Genomic DNA, 24,594 nt, shown 5'->3' on the forward strand with positions numbered 1-24,594 from the left:
GGATGGTGTGAGAGGTGGTTCAGTGTTTACTGCAAACCTTTGGGCTTTAACGAGAAGACTTGTGTCATAAACCTTTTCATAAGGCCACATTACGTTTGGAATTATATTCTTTGTATATTATTATGTATATATTTTTAATTTTATTTTCAGGTTTATTGTCAAGGGTAATAATGACTGCACGCACTGTCACATACAACTGGAATATGTCAGGAAAAACAAAATGACAAGTATTTGACAAGCATTCAGTGTTTGGCATTTTATTGTATTTTTTCAGTTATTTTATCTATCTATCTATCTATCTATCTATCTATCTATCTATCTATAGTAGCGAAAAAAAATGTTAGACCACCATGTTCTCTTCAATTTCTTGTTCGCTTTAGTGCCTGGTCCAACTAAAGGTACATTTGTTTGGACAAATATAATGATAACAAAAATAGCTCATAGGAGTTTAATTTCAGAGCTGATATCTATCCATTTTCCATGTTTTCTTGATAATAACCAAAATCACTTCAGTTCTTACACCAATATCTATGGCATTGTACTGACAACAACAGTGCTTTTAGACATTCCATGTGTTCTTTTCTGTCTGTTTTAGTCACATGATACACACAGGAGTTAGTACTTGATTGCATAGCCGTTGTTTTAGATTACTTTTGATGGTCTAATAATTTTTTCTGCGATTCTACATCTATCTATCTATCTATCTATCTATCTATCTATCTATCTATCTATCTATCTATCTATCTATCTATCTACTAATAATAAATTCAATGTTCAATGCACAATATTCATTTTTCACTTTCAAACAATCTGTAACAAAACAAGCTAAATATTTCTATTGTGATGTGAGCAAAATGTGTAATATGTGACCAGAGTTATCCATCTAAGTTGCCCTTTATTAGACATTAACCCTTTCATGCATGACGTCCAGATTTGTGGACACACAGTTTAAGCTCACTTTCCAAAGGGTTATAAAGGCAACATCCTCCAAACCACATGAGGGCAGTCTCTATAGACCCTTAGCAATACAATGAAAAAAGTATCATCTTAGTTTTTGTTTGTCTTTAGTTTTTAGTTAGAATTTAGGCTGCTATGTGGTCTCGTAAAGTTAACCTCCCAAGACCCATCTATGGGTTTTCTGTCCGTGTTTGTGGACAAGTATGGGGTAAGAAGAGTTTCACAGGTTTATACAAAAAAAGAAAAAAACACACACAAAAAACTGCCCACCGCAAAGGATATTCCATAATTTTTCTTTTTAAAATGCATCTGAAAAAAACTGTTGCATCATGATGTTTCCAATATAGGCAATTATTTCATTTTTAAAAAAGCCAAAACTTGCACTTTCATGGGTCTCTGGAGGTTAAATATCTTCTTGATAAAACCATATTTTAAAGAAAATTCAAAATGCATTTCAACTTTAGTCTAATTTTGAGTAATAAAATCAATCTAAGACAAACAATCTAGATACGTTTTTCTTAAGTCATGCATGATAGGTTTAGGTCTCCCATTTCACTGAAAACCTCACTATTGAAGAACAACTTTCCCCTACAATGTACAGTAGAACATTTGCTTTGTAAACTGCTGTGTGATTCAAAGGAATAGACTGACATGTTGGGAAATAAGCAATAAAACTTTCACCACTGTTATGTTTCTGTGGTGAACATGAAGCTGCAACCACTGATTCAGACCTAAAGGAAACGGGCTGAAACATGTGTTCCATCAGCAGCAGCTCTGAGGCTTAATTAACAGGTTAACAGGTTACACATCGACAAACCACTTGTTTACTCTGTACTTCCAGGAGGATTGTCCTCACTGTGAGGTTGCTAGGCAACCACTGGAGACACACATTTACCCCCAACACAAACACACAGGGAAAACACTCTGATGAGAGGTGGGAGCTGAAACACACTGATGGAGATGTAAGGGAGATAAATGAGTGAAATGGGACTTTACTTGGAGATTTGAGAATGTACTTTTCCTCTTTTTTTTTTTTTTTTTTTTGGAAGCTCTGCTCCACCTGAGTAAACAGAAGGTTTTTAGATCCTTTGAACATCTGACAAGCCTTTCACTTGATTAATATGAAGTTAGATTCTGATTTTATTTGATGGAAAACATCACAATTAAGTACTTAATGCTTAAAGAACTAATTTTGTGGCAATTTCTAAATATATTTTCCTTTATATATCACCTTTCATAAGTGATTTATCACCATTTATTATTATATTATCTTCTACCTTTTGTATTTTTCAGCCAGATATTGTCCAATATTTTATTACCCCACCCCCTGAAGGGCAGGTAAGGGGTATTATTTTTGGTTTGGTTTGTTTCTTTGTTTCTTTGTTTAATAATTAATTTACTGATTGAATTCATACCAAATCAAGTTTATAGATTACCTGTGACCCAGAATAGATCTGGTTACATTTTGGGAGAAGTAGGCCAAAGTTAAATTTTTTTCTGAATTCTTTAATTCTTTTTTTCCCATCTACTTATAATGCTTGAAATTTCACATCTATAATAACATCAATTTTGTTTCAATTTACTTCAAACTTGGCACATACTGTATATAGACACAACTGATCTGCTGACATCAGCACAGGCATAGTCATGATGACATCAGCTGAATCAATGCCAAAATAAGCTACAATACGTGTGAGGGATGGGGTTTGTTGTGCCTGGCACCACTTGTTTACTAATTCTGTACATGTCCTTAAAAGTTCAGAATAAATTTGTAAGTTACGATACCAAAAAACTGAAAGAGCAAACTGAAGAAAAAGTGACTTTTTAACCAAATCAATCATGAACTGAATGTAAAAACAAGTGTCTTCAACTGCTATCATTTGTCAAACTCAATAGGTTTTACTACAGAGTCTCTTAACATCCAAATGGGTCATATCTGATGACCATGAAAAGACGACAAACTGAATTTTACACCAATTATTTACATGTATTGATAGGATAAGTGGATCAACAGTTATTATATATTTTAGATCAGTAGATGGTTTTTGTCATCGGTGACAGTTTGGGTCTTTATGGGTTAAGTTTTCATTTATGCTCCACCTTAACTACAGAACTGTACTGACTCTTGAGTATATACTGTGTGTTAAGTTTTTCTATTTTTTCACATCCTCTTAGACCTTACAAGTATAGATTAAATGGAGTTGTTCTAGTCTCCAACAGCAATGGATACTGAGGACACAATGCAAAATCAAAGTCATGGACCATCAACATTTAGAACAGCACCACCAAGTTAGGGTTTTTGTTGTTTTTGTTTTGTTTGGGTTTTTTTTTTTTTTACATATAACTGATCACAACCTCCTTCCAAATACTTTATGTGTACGTATTACATATCACTGATGACAATGTAAAGAATGAATGGAAGTAGGACGCAGTGACGGTTGCATCATTTGAAACTCATTTCTTTAGGTACACAGAAGGAGCATAAATGAGCTTCACCTCTGCTGCACTGCCAAACAGATGATGTAAAGTACGTTAACGTGAGATTCTACCTGTTGAAGGAGAACTGGAAGTCCATTCTGAGTTATGGTAGATATTGATAAAATACTGGTGAAACTATTTTTAGGCATATTTCATCCCATTTATGTAATTAAATACACTGTAATCCTTGTAAATCTGACACACTGGACCTTTAAAATACACATGAAGTTCACGAACTAGAGCATAAACTAGATTATGTTGTATTGAGTGACACACACCACTGTTACAGCCAAAAACCTGAACAATTAGCACAGGAAATATAATAAATATGTATGTAAAATTAAAAAATAAATACTTTTTTTTTTTTTTTAAATTACTAAGTTGAAAAAATTAAGTTTCCATATATAGCTTCAGCTTTTTAATTTTATTTCCAAACTGTATTTCTACATGAAATGCCACAAAAGTCAATTAAAACATTTTCCATACAGTATATTTTCTTGTACAGTGCAAAAGATAAAACTCTACCATCATTAAGAAACCCCAGATATATAATGTTCTTAATTTAAATGGTTTAGTGCAATTATTAAATAAGTGCATATGAGGTTAAATGCCACTCTGTTGTTAAACTGCAGAGGATGAGTTTAGCCTCAGAGTCTAAATGAGCAGAATCATAAGCGAGGCAGGTCAAAGGTCAGAGTTGAAGCAGAAATAGCCACCATCGGTGACATAAGTCCTACGTAAAGAAAAGAAAAAACAAACTGCCCGACACAGGAGACACAAAGCATCTCTTTGTGCAAACGCTGGTTGACGAGATGATCCTTTGTGGGTTTGTTGTTTAAGATGTCTTTGTTCGGACTGAAGCACAGCAGGCGGACGGGCTCATGAACCTCCGGGATCATTTGGAGTACTGAGCGAACGGAGACTCTTCATTCACTTTGACCTGAGGAGGACAAAAAAACAAAAAGAAGTTGCAAAGTAATAAAAAAAAAAAACACACACAAAAAAAAAAAAACACAAAGGCTGTCAGAACAACCAGATCTTGTGTTTGTAGTCATCTATGTTTTAATAAAAGGTGATAAATCACTTAAGAATAGAATAGAATAGAATAGAATAGAATAGAATAGAATAGAATAGAATAGAATAGAATAGAATAGAATAGAATAGAAATTTGTGATGTTAAAACAGGGTCATGAGCCAAAAAAAGTTGGGAACCGCTGCCATTGCTCCAGATAGAGAAAAAAAAAAGATGGCGGACATGTGCCCCTTCAATCCTAACACCAATTCAGGGCATGTTTCAATTCAAAGTCAAGAAGAAAATCCAGTTTTAAAGGCATGGTCTCGAGCTGGTTTAGTAAGTAAGTGAAGTTTAGTTAGTTTTAGTTTGGATAGATAAGGACAGATTTGTGTACTCTGCTGCTTTGGATAAAAAACTACTAAAACTTTCTGCATTTTACTTTATACTAATGTTTAAGTTCATTTATCTTAAGGACAAAATGACAAAAAAAAAACAACAACACACACACACACAAAGAAAACTTCCATGTAAATAAATATGTTCAAAGTTCAATTTTACTAAAAGTTACACAATCCAATATGGCCGCCGCCCTGTAATATCACAACACTCTAATTAGAGGAGTAAATTTACTCCCATCATAAACTTTGAGTCATATTCAATATTTGTCTCATTTACAGTATGACTTTATCTCCAACCACTTCCAAGATACAGCTTTTTGAAATCTTGATGTCATTTTATTATTATTATTATTATTATTATTATTATTATTATTATTATTATTATACTGGGCGACATGGTGGTGCACTGGATAGGGAAGGTGGAAGGTCCTGGTTTCGATTCCAACACCAGTCGATGGGGGTGGGACCTTTCTGTGTGGAGTTTGCATGTTCTCCTGTGTCTGCGTGGGTTCTCGCCAGGTACTCCAGCTTCGTCCCACCATCCAAACACATGCACTGATAGGTTAATGGATTCATCTAAATCACCCATAGCTGTGAATGTGAGAGTGATTGTTTGTCTCTGCATGTTCAGCCCTGAGATGAACCGGTTACATGTCTAGGGTGAACCCCGCCTTCACCCATAAGTAGCTGGGATAGGCTCCAGTGACCCCCGTGACCCTAGTGAGGATAAAGCGGGTTTAGAAAATTAATGATTTTTTAAACTCAGCTGCTTAAAGGGATAAAATTCAAATCATTTCATTAGTCGCTTTTCCATTGACCCTCAAACTGTGCAAATATAACTTGCACATAAAAATTGACCTACTGGCAAAATGACAATTTTGCCTAAAGCCTCATTTTTTGATCAAAAGTTTTTGCGCTGGCAGCAGGTGGTTTTCGGTTGTAGCGCAAATGGTATATCACGCAAAACTGCAATGGAAAGACCTTTTTTCGCAACTAGAGTCGGGTGAATTTAAAAAAATGGATGCTGACGTACGTTTTAACAAGCGAAGAAGAAGAAGAAGAAACATGTCGCGGTGTATGTGGACACACCAGGAAACCACTTCATTTTTAAATTTAGTATGAGAGAGAGGGGTAATAATATATAATAATAATGAATATATCTGTAAATCAACACATATTTATGTTCGTCGCCATGTTTATGGACTGACTTCTCGTATCATCTCATGATAATAAATAAACAAATCATCGCAATTGTGATTTAATGGCAAAACTGAGATTATGCACTTGCGTTTTTTCGACATTTAGTAAATATCGTAAAGTTTTATGCAGATGTCCAATGGAAAAGCGACTAGTGAATAAAAATCCTTTTCTGTGTAATAAAATACCGTTAAAATCCAGTTATGTTACTTATTAAACTTGCTTATCTTCACTTGTGCAGTTTGTAAAATCAGCCTTTCATTCCAGACCTGCGTAGATGCTGCAGTACACTTTGTTATTACATAAAACAATATGTGGCCATAAAGATTCACTGATAGTTGACTGCAGAACCTGTATTTCACAAGGTTTTGGCTTCATCTGGAGCGACGCTGTCACTGCATTTTCATGTGTGACGTCCATGATGCTGATGTGCAGATGCAGTGATAAGCTGTCACTGAGTCACTGTACTTTTTCTGAGTCATTTTCCACCGAATTCATTTAAGGTAAAGCTGCAGGTGACTCCACCCAGCCCAGACCACAGCAGAACACCACATATGAGGGGGAAACGCAGCTGAGTTTACGCATCCACACTCACGCTGAGCCAACTCTGTCATGGAAGGCCACACGTGTGCAGTAAGAGAAGCCCAGACCAGTCCAGACCAGACCAGTCCAGACCAGACCAGATGTGGGCCACATTTGGGCCCAACACTCACCACTATCTAGGTGACGAATCAGAGCTGCTTCCTGTTAATGTGAAAATAAAACTGTGAAACACTGAGGTCACTGAGGGGAAAATAACGGCTGAGAGTCACACCTGGTTTTCATTTTAATATTATTCCACATGCATCATCTGTAGCCTAGTGTCGCCTCCTGCTGGTGGAAAAACCAACCAACCAACCACTCATCCTTCTGTTCATTCAAACTGACTACACTTATGTACAGTTACTTCTCTACAGGTAAAAATGACGACACATCAGAGCTCATATCATGTTGCTGTATCTCTACTTTTTCATCAGCTCATTCAGAACACTGCTGCTTATTATTACTATTATCAGATTCAGATTCATTCATTCATTCATTTTCTAAACCCGCTTTATCCTCACTAGGGTCACGGGGGTCGCTGGAGCCTATCCCAGCAATTTATGGGTGAAGGCGGGGTTCACCCTGGACATGTGACCAGTTCGTCACAGGGCTGAACATATAGAGACAAATAATCAGTCTCACATTCACACCTATGGGCAATTTAGATTAACTGATTAACCTATCAGTGCATGTGTTTGGATGGTGGGAGGAAGCCGGAGTACCTGGAGAGATTCAGATTCAGAAACTTTATTTATCCCATACGGTCAATTCATTTGCAGCTTATCACAGACGTCAGTCAACGTTCAAAGTGCAATGTGTCAAACATGAATCAGTAAATAAATACAAGATAGGCCACTGGAAGACAAATAGATACATTCAATAATCAACAATAAATCAACATTAAATACTGATGGAGGCTAAAAGACCCTGTTAATTCTGCTAACATTATGACTTATTATCACTATTATTTACTTACATACTTATATGACTTATTACTAAAGTATCATTGTTATGACTACTATTACTGTTATCACTTTATTATAACTTTTATCCTGTGATTATTAAACTTCAAAGGTTACATAAATACATATACATATTGTACGTATTATAATATAACATAGTAATTTTATTATTATTATTATTATTATTATTATTATTATTATTATTATTATTATTATTATTACATTATTTCTACTTTGTTATTTGTTATTTCTAATAGTGCTTTCCAATGTGCAATTGCCTGTTATTTTTATTTATTTATTTATTTATTTATTTATTTTGTTTTTACTACTACTACTGTTTACTGTACTACTGTTTTTATAGTTATTATATTATGTTGTGCTGCTACTGGAACCTTGATTTCCTGAGGGCTCTGCACAAAGAATCAGTAAAGTTCAATCATATCTGATCTAATCTAATCTAATCTAATCTAATCTAATCTAATCTAATCTAATCTAATCTAATCTAATCCAGGTCAAACAGACTAGAACCCATTATTCCATTTCTAAAACCTTTACATTCGGTCCAGTCAGTTTCAGAGTAGGTTTTATCTGCTGTAGTTTTGCAGGTATTATTCAAGGGGCAATTCACAGAATATAGAAGCAATAATTCATTAATCTTTGTTGTTATCATTATATTTGTCCAAACAAATGTACCTTTAGTTGTACCAGGCATTAAAATGAGCAAGAAATTGAAGAAAACAAGGATGGTCTAATAATTTTTTCCAAGACTGTAGAACAAGATCTGTAAATGAACTCATGCTAGAATTCCTAGATTTGCACCAGAACCTGATGTAACAACGGTCACATTTGTTATTATTCTACTGTCAGATTACAAAAAAAAAATCTATATATTTGAATTTGGTACAAAATCATACCCATTTTAACTTAAATGGCAAATTCATGCACAAAAGGATTCAGAATTTGCAGAAACTGCTGGAAATGATCAGACAACTGTTGCCAATTACACACTAGTCTTGCATGATGTTGCATCATAATTTGTCATTTTTTCCACAACTGCATATCTCAGCCTGAGACAAAACCTGCAAATGAGATGCAAACGTGCTGTAAACATATCCAAAGACTCATCATAAAACCAAAATAGTAGGCCATATCTTAAGAGTACCCCAAAAATTCAAATTATTATTTTAAATGGGCCAGGCTTTAATTATGTTCCTCTTGACTAAAAAACCTGCCACATAAAATTTTAGACCATTTCCACTATATTTAATGATGCTGCAGTTGGATGTTATTTTGGTTGTGCGTATGCTTGTGTACGCAATGGATGTTATTTGTTCCTTTATTACTACAAGAGCACAAAATAAATGTATTAACCAGTGTAAAACATTCATGTGGATCTGTATCGGGCTGTGGGAGATCTGTGGAGATGAAGCAGTGGCAGTAATGACAGCAGCAGTAGCAGCAGGAATGATCCAGCAGCGCCCTGGAGCACAGGAAACCTTTATAAGGAGTTTGGAGATTCACTCAGTTTGGACTGAAAGTGAACATCAAGTACCGCTTTGAGTCATCTCTACCAACACATGCACCTCTGAATGATTTGCAGTTGTTGCAAAAGCTAGTGTCCTATAATGACCAAGGAATATGCAGTGATCAAAGGCTTCCCTGAGACACATGGTATTTATAAGAGTTTGTAGGACTCACTTTCTTTGATGGTAAAACATCATCAGGTCAATATATTTTGCTTTATGTAAACTAAGCAGCACCACTTAAACAGTACTGCAATACAATTTTATGAAACATGTATTTTCATCATTTGGAACATTTTTGGGGGGTGGCCCATAAAAAAAAATCCAAACTTGATTTTTCAGACACATCCTACAAAATAATATCAGCATATTCCACATGTCTGAGTCTGAAAATGCTGGATCTGAAAAAAAGACCTATTTCTGAGTGTCATCATGGAACAGACATAGGAGACTGCGGCATATCCAAGCACGGACCGCCAGACTCCTAAACAGCTTTTATCCAGAGGCAGTTACAATAATGAACTCTTGCTGAACTTGAGCCCAGAATGCACTTTAAATTGGCACTTTACTGCTGTGCACTTCAGAAATAAAACGTTTTAGTTATTTATAGGTAATTTTTTTTTTTTTTTTTTTTTTTGGGGGGGGTATTTTTATTGCTATTTTATATCAGTATTTTATTATTTTATCAGTAATTTATGCTATTTACTAAATGCTGCTGACAGTCGGGGATCTGAGTACAATGTTTTGTTTCTGTGTATTTTTTTATATGCTGAAATGACAAATAAACTTGAATTTGAATCTGAATCTGAACACATGTGTCAAACATACCGTACGGCCCAAGGGCTAAAACTGGCCTGCCAAAGGATATGGGATAAATGTGTGAAATGCAAAAAATAGTTCAGGTTCCACATTCAGCCCAGTTCAATCTCATGTGGGTCAGTCAGTAAAATACTATCATAACAACCCATAAATAATGACAAGTCCAAATTTTTGTCTTTGTTCTAGTGTAAAATATAAATTAATTAATAAATGAAAGTGTTTACATTTATAAACTATCCTTCCATAAAAATATGAACAACCTGAAATGTCTTAAAAGACCTTTATGTAATTTTAAGAATATTCTGTCTTTTACTAAATGTTTTGTGTATTTGTAGATCCACTCTGATCTGTAAGTAGTAATGCACACCTGCAAATGATAAACTGAGGCATAAAACTGTTAAAATTGCATTTAGTTTTCTTATTTTAATTTGTAAATGTAGACATTTTCATTATGTAATTTTACTTTTTTCACACTGAAACATAAAGAACCGTTTGGAGTTGACATTATTTATATATTGTTGTTTTATTATGTTATTAGTCTGGCCCACTTCAGGTTATGTTGGATGTATGTGGCCCCTGAACTAAACTGAGTTTGACTCCCCTGTCACAGAATATTCTACATGACACCTCAAACTGAGTATATTGTATAGTAACAGTGGGATATTAGTACTTTGTGCTTCTTGTCCACATTTGAAGGATATGTAGAGGTGTGTTTAATCAGTTTGCATTTGTAATATCACTGTTAGAAATCTACACTGATATTCTGTCTGAAGTTGTGGCATGTGAGGGATGTTTTTGAACTCACCATCGGTACATCATCAAGCCTCTCAAAGTTAGACCTCGGCGATCGGATGCATTTAATGGTGGCCACCACCAGCACGAGGGCCAGAACGATGCAGAAGATGCAGAGGATGGCCACCAGACCAGGGTTCGCTGCCAGGTCTCCATGACTCCATTCAGGTGAAAGAGCTGAGGGTGAGAAAACCAGACAGGTGAAGAAGGAGGTGAAGAGATTAGAATTATGAAAGACAAAAAGAAGAGGAGGCAGGCAGGACTGTTTGGAGTTATTTCCTCACAGATTTGAGACTTAAAGAGGGTCCATGTAGTGTTGATGTTCCAAACTCTCACCAGCAGGGGTCAGTCTGGCACCAAAACACACTTAGGACCAAAACCACCAACGAATCTACCCTGTGTGTCCACAGACTGTACCATCGAGTTTTCTTCTTCAAACTAAAACTCACAGATACATATTTTAGCACATCGCTTCAAATAGCACTGTGTCCTATAATCTTCATATGTTGCGTCAGCTGATAGTTTACATTATAGCTCTGTTAGCTTAGCCCTGTTAGCTTAGCTCTGTTAGCTTAGCTCTGGTAGGTTAGCTCTGTTTTGCTTAGCTTGTGTGGGTAAGCTCTGTTAGTTTAGCTGTCGTAGCTTAGCTCTGTTAGCTTAGCCCTGTTAGCTTAGCTCTAGTAGGTTAGCTCTGTTAGCTTAGCTCCGGTAGGTTAGCTCGTGTGGGTGAGCTCTGTTAGTTTAGCCCTGTTAGCTTAGCTCTGGTAGGTTAGCTCTGTTAGCTTAGCTGTGGTAGGTTAGCTGTGTTAGCTTAGCTCTGTTAGCTCTGTTTTTAGACTGAAAAGAGCCACAGTAAAACCACTAATCACCTCTGTTTTCTGTTCAGTTTGTGTTGTCAGTAGCTGAACTAAAGATCTGTTTGAATCCAGTAAACAAGGTCAGAACTGTCACAGTTTAGTCTGAACCACGGATCAACAAACTACAACTTAGCAAAGATAATAACATCCCATAATAACTTTATACTTTCATAAACTTCAGAATCAAACTAAACCGTTAATAAGAAACACTGACATTTCAACTGGAGATCAACATAAATTCACAAAACAAAGAATTAAAAAAAATTCTCTTTTTTTACTTCAGTAAATATCAAACTTCTATGAAAGCTAAAAAAAAAAAAAAAAAAAAAAAAATCCAGTGAGAAGGTAAAATACAACATTTGTAAAAACATAGTTTTAAACCAGTTCCAGGCTGGTTTATGTTACACTGAAAGGAAACTATGTTTATGCCAAAATAATGCAATGTTATGAGTTCTTGTTACACATGTAGGGGTGAATAATCAGGGTTTCCTGTTATGCCACGTACTGCACACTTGTTACTTTAGTGATTATTATTATAATTACTATTTATGTAATTTTTGTAACTTTAACAATTTTTTTTTTTTTTTTTTTTTAATATTTTTATCTTCTTGTGCTGTAGTACATTTAAATTTTCTCCTGGGGGGGTCAATAAAGTATACAGTCACAGAAAATTTCAAAAGTCATCAAAAACAATGGTTATGCAATTCAGTCCTAACTCCTGTGTGTGTCATGTGACTAAAACACACACAAAAGAAAACATGGAATGCCTAAAAGCACTGTTTTTGTCAGTCCAATGCCATAGATATTGATGGAAGAACTGAAGTGATTTTGGTTATTATCAAGAAAACATGTTAAATAGATATCAGCTCTGAAATTAAACTACTATGAGCTTTTTTTTGTTATCATTATATTTGTCCAAACAAATGTACCTTTAGATGGACCAGGCATTAAAATGAACAAGAAATTGAAGAAAACAAGGGGTGGGCAAATAATTTTTTCCGCGACTGTATGTTATGTTATGTTATGTTATGTTATCTTGTCTTATCTTTTGTCATACTTAATCACAGACTTAATGTGGCTCATGCTCTGACCTGAACTCGTCGTGTTTATGGTGGTGGTCGAGGTGTTAGATGAGGTTGTCTGGAGTGTAGGTTTCTGGGTAAAGGTCTGGTTGGTGGTTGTAGTCTGAGCTGTGGAGCTGCTCTTTGGTTCCTGGGATGTGCTGTGTGTTTGGTGGGAGGTGGATGGCGGTGCAGACGTCGACCCTCGGTGGGATGTGACTTCAGTGGTGATCTGAGTCGATGTTGTTTCTGGAGGCTGTTTACTGTCGGTGGTTTTCACAGTTGGTGACGTGACACCGGTTTCGGTTGTCGTAGCTGAAGTGGTTTGGTGTTCAGCATTTGTGGGAGTTGATGTTGTTGATGTTAATTCAGAGGAAGTGATGACGCCTGCAAAGGAAATAACAGACATTGAAAACTGTGAGAGGAAACAGACAACCACAACTGACATAGATAAGAATACAGTGTTTTTTAGAAAGTAGAAAACATGTTAATGTTAAAAGCAGAGACAAATTAGTGTTTCCACTGTTTCTGCTCCAGGTATTTTTCTGCTTTTACTACATACATGCATCAAATCTCACAATAACAATAACATCTATGCTGTAACTACACACTAAAAATGACAAGTTTCCACAAAGACATACATCTGCTCATGTATTTTTAATAATGCAGCTCATGTCCCCATATGTGAATATTTCACCAAAACAGCTCCTGCCATGAAATAATTCAACAATAAACTGATGCTGCAGCCTTAGCACCACTAAAGCTGGGTTTCTCAACTGGTCTCAGTTTTCAGACCACAGTTTCATTTTCCTATTTTAATTAACTCAGTATTAAGTCTAATGTAACCCAAACCAAGTAAATGCATTTTTCAGAAACAGGCTGGTAAACATGTAAACAATGAGTTTAAAAAAAAAAAAAAAGACAATACACTTAGAATAGAAATATAAAGTACTTTCATTCATTCCTTACATAACTTAATCTAAAATTTGAGGTTTTACTCAACGTTGACAGAGTATTTGTGGACTGACAGCTGAAGTCAACATGGTGTATCTGTAAAACCTTTACACCAAAAATAGTGACGTTTTACATTAGACCTACACAGATATGTCAACGTATCTATTATACAGGTCTGGTTAAATTCTATAAGACTATTCTGTGAATTCAAAGAAACATGAGGAGGAATGTTTACATTTGTCATCCAGTTTCAATATTGTTTTTGTGATCAGGTTTATGAACTGTCCAGAACAGGGGTGTCAAAACCAACCAGCCAAAGGTTCCAATCTGGTGCTGGTCTTAGTTCAGAAGCCACACACAGACCAATGTGATCTAAGTGAAATAATAGCAAAATAATAACCTATAAATAATGACAACTACAAATTTTCTTCTTGGTTTTATATGAAAAAAATACCATTACACTATGAAAATATTTACATTTACAAACTATCCTTAAACAATAAAATGTGAATAACCTGAACAAATATGAATAACCTGACATGTCTAAAGAAAATTAAATGCAATTTTATCAATTTTCTGCCTGTTACTAAATGTTTTGTGTATTTGTAGAGCCACTGTGATCTGTAAGTTGTATTACTTATAAGCTGAGACATAATATTGTTGAAGTTGTTCTTATTTTAGCTCCAGAATTTTAACAGTATTATATCTGTGACCAAATGTTGAAACATTCTGTGTAATGCACATGTACAAATGATAAATTGAGGCACAATATTGTTAAAATTAATTTACTTTTCTCTGAAAATTTCATTGTTTTCAGATTATTCACTTTTTAGTGAAAGCATACAGTCACGGAAGAAATGATTAGACCACCAAAAGTCATCAAAAACAATGGTTAAGAAATGAAGTACTAACTCCTGTGTGTGTCATGTGACTAAAACAGACAGAAAAGAAAACATGGAATGTCTAAAAGTACTGTGTTTGTCAGTACAATGACATAGATATAATGGAAGAACTGAAGTGATTTTGGTTGTTATCAAGAAAACATGTTAAATGGATAGATATCAGCTCTGAAATTAAACTATTATGAGCTATTTTTGTTGTTCTCATTATATTTGTCCAAACAAACGGACCATTTGTTGTACCAGGCATTAAAATGAAAGAGAAATTGAAGAAAACAAGGGTGGCCTAATAATGTTTTCCCAGACTGTAGTTTGTAAATGTAAATGTTTTCATAAAACACAAACAAAATTTGGAGTTGTCTTTATTTCTAGGTTATTATGCTATTATTTTGATGAGGTCAAATTGGGTTGAATGTGGCCCCTGAAAGAAAATCAGTTTGACATCCCTGGGTTAAATCTTAAAAGAAGAAGAGTCAAACCTGTTTTAAACCTCCTCGTTACAGAGGAGGTGAGCAGCTGTAACGGATCACACACATCTGAGCTCAGGTTGTACTTTGGTAAATACACCTAATGTCCTTCAGATGTGTGTCTGTGGTTGGTGATGTAAGCCTTCATTAGACACACATGGATTCAATGGTCAGCAGGTCATGTGTGGGTGGGTGGGGGGGTACTGATTTTTAAACTCATGTAAAACACTTAGTGCTATGTCCTCAATGTATGAAAAGTGCTATATAAATAAAGATTGATTGATAATGAACACATGACAGTGACTCCATTCACACGTTCACCTCCTCAGTACAGTTCATGTGGGTCCAATTAAGCTTCATTTACACAGAGGAAAGACATGTTCACTGTCTGTACAGAGCTGGGATGGAAAGAACTGCCTCTAGTCTGACTGTTGTTGTTGTGGCTGTTGCTGTGTACAGTGTGTGTACTGGTTTCAGCTCAGATGTTGGAAACCACTTATAACAGGGATGTCTAACTCATTTTAGTTCAGGGGCCACGTTCTGCCCAACAGGATATCAAAGGGGACGAACCAGTAAAATAATAGTATAATAACTTAGAAATAATGACAACTCCAAATGTTTCTCTTTGTTTTAGTGCAAAAAAGTAAAATTACAGTCTGACATTTACAAACTATCCCTCAAAAAAATGTGAGTAATCTGAGCTTCCATGAACAACCTGAAATATCTGGAGAAACTTGAGTGTAATTCAACAATATTATATCTAGCTAATTATTTTCACATGTATATTATAACTTTGACATCACAGTGGATCTACAAAGGTACAAAATATTTGGTAACAGGCATCTGAAACTGAAAAATATAGAATTTAACTTAATGATCACCCACAGGTTCTAGATCCTGGACTTCATCATTGTCAGTACAGAGGGTGGGATGAGAAAAGGGGGGTATTTTAAAAACCCACATCCCGACCCTAAGGGGCAACATCCCAGTCCCCCAGCATGGATATTTGTTGTGTATTCATGCATGCTGTACCACATTTGTTCAGGAGTCACCACCAAAGTGTTCAAGTGAGTCTGGGCATAGCAGCCTGATTGTAAGGCTATTGTATCCAAGATTACTAATATCTCCCCAAATATTGGTCCTATCAACTTGCCGTTTTCACTAGTCTGTTCCTTTTTTTTTTTAATTCACTTTTTTATTGACATTCTGCATCAGTTTTGACAAAGATATTCATTACCTCCGCCAAGGAGGTTATGTTTTTGCCAGGGTTTGTTTGTTTGTTTGTCTGTCTGTCTGTCTGTCCGTTAGTGTGCAACATAACTCAAAAAGTTATGGACAGATTTGGATGAAATTTTCAGGGTTTGTTGGAAATGGGATGAGGAAGAAATTATTAAATTTTGGTGGTTGTGTGATGCCTGAGACACACACACACACACACACACACATACACACACACACACACACACACACACACAGAGTCCACTTCCCTTTTATAATGTACGGATACAACATTGAAGTTTCATTCTGTGGGCTGGATTGAACCCTTTTGGAGAGCTGGTTTAGGCTCATGGGCTGTATGTGGACGTTTTTATGCAGTTGTGTATTTGTGCATGCTGTACTGCATTTGTCCAGCAGTCACCGCCAAACCGTTCTGGGTATAGCAACATGATTGTAAGGCTATTGTATTCCAAAATTGCTAATATCTCCCAAAATGCTGGTCCTATCAACTTGTTGTTTTCACTACTGTCTTTCTTGACCAAAAATACATAAGTAAGTCAAACTGCAGCAGTCAGCTCTGTACGGATTTTGTGTGAATCCCCAGAAACACACACATACACACACAAAGAGGCCACGTGGCTTTTATAATGAAAATGGTGATAAATTACTTCATTGCTTTGTAAATTGCTGCAAATAATCACTTTTTCTTCACTTTTCTTTGTTTTAATATGATAACCTTTGAATTTACTTTGAGCTTTTATGAACATCTACTGTGCATGATCAGTAAATTATAAGAAAATTCATAATTATCACTGAAAAATATTAAGGCTAAAATAACAAACAGTGATAAATCAGTTACAGAAAGTTAGATGTAGAGCAGAATTCAGGGTGAAGCTAGGCTTCATTCAAGGCTGATTTTATCCCAACACGACTGCATCAGGAACTTCTAGTCCGGGTTTCTGCTGCATCAGATGCATCATTTAACATTGGTATTTACTCAAGAAGAGCAAATAGTCTGGATTTCCCTCCCATATTATTAACTGTTTACAGTGAGAACACGTTGAACCTCCTCTGATATTTGAATCAAGCTAAGATTAAAAGTAAAGGAATAATGATGAAACCTTATCTCCGTTTGTAGGTGTTTTTGGATTACTGGTGACTTGGACATGTGGGTTTAATTAGTATTTTCTTAAAATGTGATGAGATTGAAAGCATCAGAGCAGATATTATTAAGGCTTGAGTTGAATCAGTGAGTATTTCAAAGTTTAGGATGATGATAAAATGACTTAGAACGTTCAGAGGAAAAGATGAATTAGAACATGTCAATATTTTTCTGCATTTCTACGATAAAACTGTGTTAAAACCTTTTGAAAAACCTTGAGGTGAGACTGTTTTGAGGCTGGCGGGCTCACCGGTCAATCGGCAATAAGTTTTTGTAAAGGCGTTGTGTCTGCATCGTCTTTCTTGTCTTTGTTGAATTCATTGGCAATTTCTTTGAACATCCTCTTTGACAAAACTACTGGTTGGATTCATTTCACATTTTATATGTATCTTCCTTGGGACAATGCCTCCAAAGTTTGTTCACAGTTTTGGGAAATCTAGATTTTTACATTTTTGACAAATTTTTGAAATATTAAAAATTTGCCTTTACTTATAATATAATAATAATATTTCAATGATTTATAGCATGTAAATGGTTAAAGATATCAATATAGTTAGTATTGAGCACTGATTGGAAGTCATATATGGACTTTAATTTAACCCATAAAGACCCAGTACTACATTTGTATCAATTTCCAAATGATTTTTTGTCTCTATTTAACTTTTCTTTAGTAATTTATCACCATTTATATCATTCTGTTGGATTCTGTTGGGTTTCTGTAAATTGGCTTAGAGTCTGGTTTTGACCAACTCTACATATAAAGTGTCATGAGATAACTTTTTTGTTGTGATCTGGTGCTATATAAATAAAATTTGATTGATTGAGTGATTTGATTGGTTTTCCCCTGTAAGTTGCTTTGGAAAAAACATCTGCCAAATGCATAAACATACACATACACATAATATTATCCTCTGTATTTTGCATTTTTTCCGTGAACATCAGGTATTTTCCTATATTTAACTGACTGGTTATGTAGTTGTTTTTTAAAGCCCAGTTTAAAGTTGAGGGTTGTTACAACAAAAATAGAGAAAACTGAAGAAAAAGTGACTTTTTCAGCAAATATGTCAATAACAGAACATAAAACTTAGTGTGTCCATCCACTGTCATTGATTCAACTCCATGGGTTTTACTGGTGAATCAATGTTGTAGAAGATGGCGGTGTTTCCATGGTAACTACTAAGCCTCTGAACGTCCAAATGGGTCATATCTGATGACCATGAAAAGGTGAAGAACTGTATTTTACACCAATTATTTTAAGATATTCACAGGTTTAGTGGTTCAGAAGTTTATGAAACATTTTAGATCAGTAGATGGTTTTGGTCGCCAGGGGCTGTTTGGGTCTTTATGGGTTAAAATAGTTGAGTTCTCCTCCAGTGAAAGTACCATCCACTTCTATTGGGAGATTGATCTCCTGCATCCAGACCACAGGACTGGAACATAGACACAGAACCCGACAACTTCATAAATTCAACTTGTCATTGATTCTTGATAGAACATGACGCTGACATACAGGGCTAATGGTCCTATTTTTATTTGTTGTTAAGGCAGAGTCTGGTTCAGATCAGGTGACGCTGTTTACTTTGCATTACTCTTCCTAAAGTGGAATTAATAGTCTGTGTTGAAATGATTTGTATTTATTAGTAATGAGGATTTACTGGTAAACATTAGTCAGTTTGAACAAATACTATAAAGACGTGTTTGTAGAAGCAGCAGACGTGGCTGGAGATTCAGCTTCGGATCATTTTCACTGATCAAATATTTGCTTCAGTTTCCACCCAGACATGACCTTCACATTTACTTTAGCTGTGTAGAGAAGCAGCTTGTGTTTCTATCAGTCTAATAAAATTACAGATTAAACAACAACATCAGAGCCTCGGCTTTCCTTCACACAAATTAAAAGTTGCTGGATCTCATCTTAGATCTGCTTTATGTGTTAAAGTTGAAATAAGTGGAACATGTTGGTGAATATTCACAGAAAACCTGCATCAAACTAGTGCACACCAAATTGCTCAATCTCCCTGTCGCAGCAGGAAGTTTCCTGTTTGCATAACTTTGCATCTTCAGTAGAACCGAACACGAAGCTGTTGAACAAACAGGGGATTAAAAGGTAAAAAGTCAACGTACCTTTACAGACTGTCAGTGCAAACAGGGTGGTCAGCAGACAGAGGTGCATGGCTGCAGGCGTTTGGAGGAAGGAATGTGCCGGTGGTCATAGTATTCATACACAGACTACATCCTTGACAGCAGGATGTGTTGAACGGCTGAGGAGGAGGCTCCACCGTTCAGGAGGTGTTTTATCCAACGCTGATTAGTCAGTGTTTAAACAAGACTGTGTTTGTTCATAGCTCCGTCCCTGCTACGTCAGACAGCTGCTGCCAACGCTAACTCTTATTTCTACACTCAATAACTTCCCAATTACATAGAAAGAATGTGTGTGGGTTATAAGAGCTATTCCTTCTGGCATTATCAAAGTGATAAGATGTCATTTAGGACACCAAAAAGTTACACATTTGCCTTTGTTCAGTGCACTGCAAAAAAAAACGGGGTCTAAAAACAAGATAAAAGCACTAAATCTGAGGAAAAAGGTACTGAAAACAAGATCATTTAGAGCAGGGGTCTCAAACATGCGTCCCGGGGGCCAAATGTGGCCCGCCAAAGGTTCCAATCCAGCCCCTAGGATGAATTTGCAAAGTACAAAAACTCCACAGTCAAAGCTGTGGAACTCATTTTAGTTCAGGTTCCACATACAGACCAATCTGATCTACAGTCAAATAATAACAGCAGAAGAACCAACAAAAAAACCCAACTCCAGATTTTCTTCTCAGTTTGATGTGAAAAAAACATTACATTATGTCTATAAATAATGACAACTTCAAATTTTTGTCTTTGTTTTAGTGCAAAAAAAAAACATTAAATTATGAAAATATTTACATTTACAAACTATACTGTAACAATAAAATGTGAATAACCTGAACAAATATGAACAACCTGAAATGTCTAAAGAAAATGAAGCACAATTTGAACCATTATCTTATTAATTATCTTATTATTAATTAGTTATTAAGTGTTTAGTGTTTTTGTAGATCTGATTCATAACACTGGTCAACAACAAATGTATTGTTTAAGTTTTTTGAGCTGATTTAGGATAATTTTGGTGCTGAATCCAAAAATCACATTAATTTTGCTCAATCAGGTCAACTTTCTGAACTATGCTACATATTGGCTTTTTAACATTTTTGCTTACATTTATGGGCATTTTCACATCATATGATACAAAATTCTTTCATATTTCTTGCAATAAATGAGTTCTGAAGATTTTGCTTTGGCCAATTTATGATTAATGTTTTTTTTAATATTACAGGTGAATGAAATGGCTTCGACTAGAAGATCTTGCAAAAATAAGCCTGACGTATTCTGCTACATCTGCGGTGAATGCATAATAAATAATAAATACATCCTGTTAGAGAATGATTTTTTTTCCTCTTAAAACCTATTTTGTGTGAGAACTATATAAAAAATCAACTGATAAAGTCACAAAAATGTAATCAATTTTGTGAGAAGATCAAATTTTTCAAATCAAATTAGCAAAAAAACCTGACCTGACTGAGAAAAACAGATGTCATTTTTGGATTTAGCGGTGCAAAACGGTCCTAATTCAGTTGAAAAAACCTAGACAACTTGCAAAAAACATTTTTTTTGTAACCCAGTGTAATGCACATGTAGAAATGATAAGTTGAGGCAGAATAGTGTTAAAATTGCACTTATTTTTCTTAAAAAATTTCATTTTTTTCAGGTTATTCACATCTTTTTTGTTTGAATGGTTTATAAAAGTAAGTATTTTCATAATTTAATGGGGTTTTTTGCACTAAAACAATGACAAAAATGTGGAGTTGTCATTATTTATAGGTTACTATGCTATTATTGTACTGGTCCGGCCCACTTGAGGTCAAATCGGACTGAATGTGGCCCCTGAAAGAAAATGTGTTTGAGACGAGACCCCTGATTTAGATCATAAGAGAATTTCACTTGAATTAAGATTGCACCATTGTAAGATTGCAGTGCAGAAACAATTTTGCACTTATTCTTTGACTGTGCCTCCTCTGACACGTTTTAGAGGAAACTGGAGAAAGTTATTTTAAGGAAACCCAAAAACATATCTGAATATCTCCAAGAGAAAAGATAAGTAAGTTTAAATGCTCTAATAAACCTTTCATTTTTTAAATTAATCTAATCATACTGATGGGTGAACATCATATTCATAAGGAAAAGTCCTCCAGATTCCTCCCTGACATCAACATCTTCATTAAAGAATTAAAAATATATAATAAAACATTAGCCTTAGCAAAAAATCACAAATGTGAACATAGCCTCAAACTGTTTGATCATTTATTTTTTGTTAATACTTGATAACTTTTTTTTTATATTGTTGTGTTCATCTGCTTATTGTTGTATCAATATTTAAATTTATATGTGATGCTTCTTTCTGTTAAATGGTGCAAATTTCTACTTGTTAATTATCAATAAAGCTTTAATGAAACAAAAAAACGTTTTTCTACACTTCAGCACATTGTTGTTCTTTCTTCTTAATATTAAATATGCAAAGACTTTCCTGACTACTTTCTCTGTCAGGTCATTTCAGTTCAGTTTTGTGAAAACAAGGTTTCAGACACCCTTAAAATTTTACACAATCTTAAATATTATAATCAAACATTTGCGGAAAAATCTTTTTTCTGTTTCAAAAGGTGTGACTGCATCAGACGAACACAAACAAATATAAATTATTTTTTTGTTTAATGTTCTTAAGAAAAAATAACAAAACTAAATTCTTGTCAGTTTCATTATTTTGCTGAAACATCCACCTCTGACCTCGATGGAACTGAGCATGTGCAGAAGGAGCATGTGGGTTTGGAGAATGGAACAATACAGAGTTCAACGACTGAAGAGGGATTCTTAATGTAATATTTCATACATGCATGAGGTGAACAAACACTTTTTTCCATCACTACATAAGACCCAGGGTGGTGCTATGGTTAGCACTGTTGCAAGAAGGTCCTGGGTTCGATTCCTTTCAGTGTTGAGTTTGCATGTTCAACCTATTATAAAACTCGTACAGGAGATATAAGCAAATGAATACCATAACTCGTGCACAAAAACATCCTTATCTATGGATAAGCAGTAAGTACAGTAGGTTATTGCTTGAACTGTTCTTATGGCCGATTAGTTATAGAAAAGGATATTTATGAAGACGATTCAATGTCTGAATACTGTATGTACTTGAACAAACTGTGAGCTGAACATCTGTAGTTTAAAATGAAAACACATACAGTTCTATTATTAGTGAAATGTTGCAGTGAGTGAATAATGACACCTCCTCCCTGTGTAAATGTGATAAGAACTGAACGACGTCACATAAGTCAACAAGTCAGAGATTAGAATAAGAATCTGTCCAACTGCTGCATATTTTGTTGGGGAAAAAACTGTAATGCATGTTCTAGTCAACATTATATACTGAATATGTGTCTTTTAACAAATGCACATTTACTAGTTTTTGAGACAATATGGTGAAAAATGGAACTTGTTAAGCAAATTGTACAATGAAACGAGACAAATGTCTAAATATGCAGACAGACAGGACACTAACCAAGTTCATTTCCTTGAGTTTTGTATTTGCTGTTACCCATCTGGGCCAGGACTCGCCTGAGCAGAGGTTCTTAGTCTCAATGGAATTTTTTTCCAGGTTACATAGTTTAAATTAATGTCATTAAATTATATACATACTGTACCATATATATATATATATATATATATATATATATATATATATATATATATATATATATATATATATATACACACACACACACACCAGGGGTTCCCAACCTTTTTTGGCTTGTGACCCCATTTTAACATCACAAATTTTTGGCGACCTCAGATATGCAAAACAGTGACTTTTTTCTTTCTTTTTTTGCTAAAAATTTATTTGTTTTTGGTTCCTGTAGTAGTTTGCTATACTATGTTGCAAATAAATGTTAATTTTAGATGACATTTAGGCTATATAATGTATATTATTATGGACGGAGGCAGAAAAAACAATAACTCAAACTATGAATTATGAAAGAGCTGCAGGATCTTAAACCGGCCACAACGAACATTTGACAGATAAACAGAACCAGCGCTTCAGTTTCAGCTTCGGAGTTTGTCGTGTCTTTTATGTATTGTGATTGTCTCTGTAAACTCACCATATATTTTTTTATTAGTAAGTTTTTATTTTTTGTTTTTATCAATTACTAGAAATTTCAAGCGACCCCACATGGGGTCCTGACCCCAAGGTTGAAAAACACTGGTATACACAGTTGTGGAAAAAATTATTAGACCATCAAAAGTCATCAAAAACAATGGTTATGTTATCCAGTCCTAACTCCTGTGTGTATCATGTGACTGAAACACACACAAAAGAAAACATGGAATGTCTAAAAGCACTGTTTTTGTCAGTACAATGCCATAGATACTGATGGAAGAACTCAAGTGATTTTGGTTATTATCAAAAAAACATGTTAAATGGATAGATATCAGCTCTGAAGTTAAACGACTATGAGCTTTTTTTTACTGTTTTCATTATATTTGTCCAAACAAATGGACCTTTAGTTGGACCAGGCATTAAAATGAACAAGAAATTGAAGAAAACAAGGGGTGGTCTAATATTTTTTTCTGCGACTGTATGGATATCTAATCTTTTTCTCATCCACCTGGGCGGTGTCTCCTTCAGACTCAGGTCCTCTACCAGAGACATGGGAGCCTGAGGGTTCTGCGCAGGATCTTAGCTGTTCCTAGGACTCAGATCTCTGATGTTGTTCCTGGTATCTGCTGGTTCCATCCCCTCAGTTTGGGGGTCACTGGCCCTGGTGCCCCCATCACTACTGGTACCACTGTTGCCTTCACACCCCACATTTTCTCTACCTCCTCTTTCAGCCCTTGGTATTCCTCCAGCTTCTCATGTTCTTTCTGATGTCACCATCACTTGGGTTTGCTTCATCTATCTCTACCACTGTCCTCCCATGTTTATCCACCACCACTACGACAGGCTGACTGTCCATCACTGTCCTGTCGGTCTGAATCTGGAAGTCCCACAGAATCAAAACATATATATCCACTCAAAACATTAGTAAGAATTTCTAATACTTGACAGTTTAATTTCCTCTTCTTCTATATGTCCTTTAAATCAACCATAAAAGACAACACTGACATAATCCATC

General features: G+C 35.2%; 1 protein-coding gene across 1 annotated transcript; it reads right to left on the reverse strand.

Moving 5' to 3' along the window:
* Positions 1 to 3,336: 3,336 nt before the first annotated feature.
* Positions 3,337 to 19,651, reverse strand: cist1 (colon, intestine and stomach enriched 1). The gene is made up of 4 exons (XM_030131411.1): positions 19,466 to 19,651; positions 12,672 to 13,028; positions 10,737 to 10,900; positions 3,337 to 4,375 (listed from the first exon to the last, which is right to left on the reverse strand). The coding sequence occupies exons 1-4, from the start codon at positions 19,512 to 19,514 to the stop codon at positions 4,331 to 4,333; spliced, it is 615 nt and encodes a 204-aa protein (XP_029987271.1). The 5' UTR covers positions 19,515 to 19,651; the 3' UTR covers positions 3,337 to 4,330.
* Positions 19,652 to 24,594: the final 4,943 nt, after the last annotated feature.

The sequence above is a fragment of the Sphaeramia orbicularis genome, chromosome 4 (assembly GCF_902148855.1).
Source record: "Sphaeramia orbicularis chromosome 4, fSphaOr1.1, whole genome shotgun sequence".
NCBI lineage: Eukaryota > Metazoa > Chordata > Actinopteri > Kurtiformes > Apogonidae > Sphaeramia > Sphaeramia orbicularis.

Bases quoted from the DNA above. Each gene is read 5' to 3' on its own strand.
- cist1 (XM_030131411.1), bottom strand. From the start codon at position 19,514: ATGCACCTCTGTCTGCTGACCACCCTGTTTGCACTGACAGTCTGTAAA. The intron at 13,029-19,465 runs GTACGTTGACTT...TTTCCTTTGCAG, and splicing joins TGCACTGACAGTCTGTAAAG to GCGTCATCACTTCCTCTGAA. The intron at 10,901-12,671 runs GTCAGAGCATGA...TCTCACCCTCAG, and splicing joins CATAAACACGACGAGTTCAG to CTCTTTCACCTGAATGGAGT.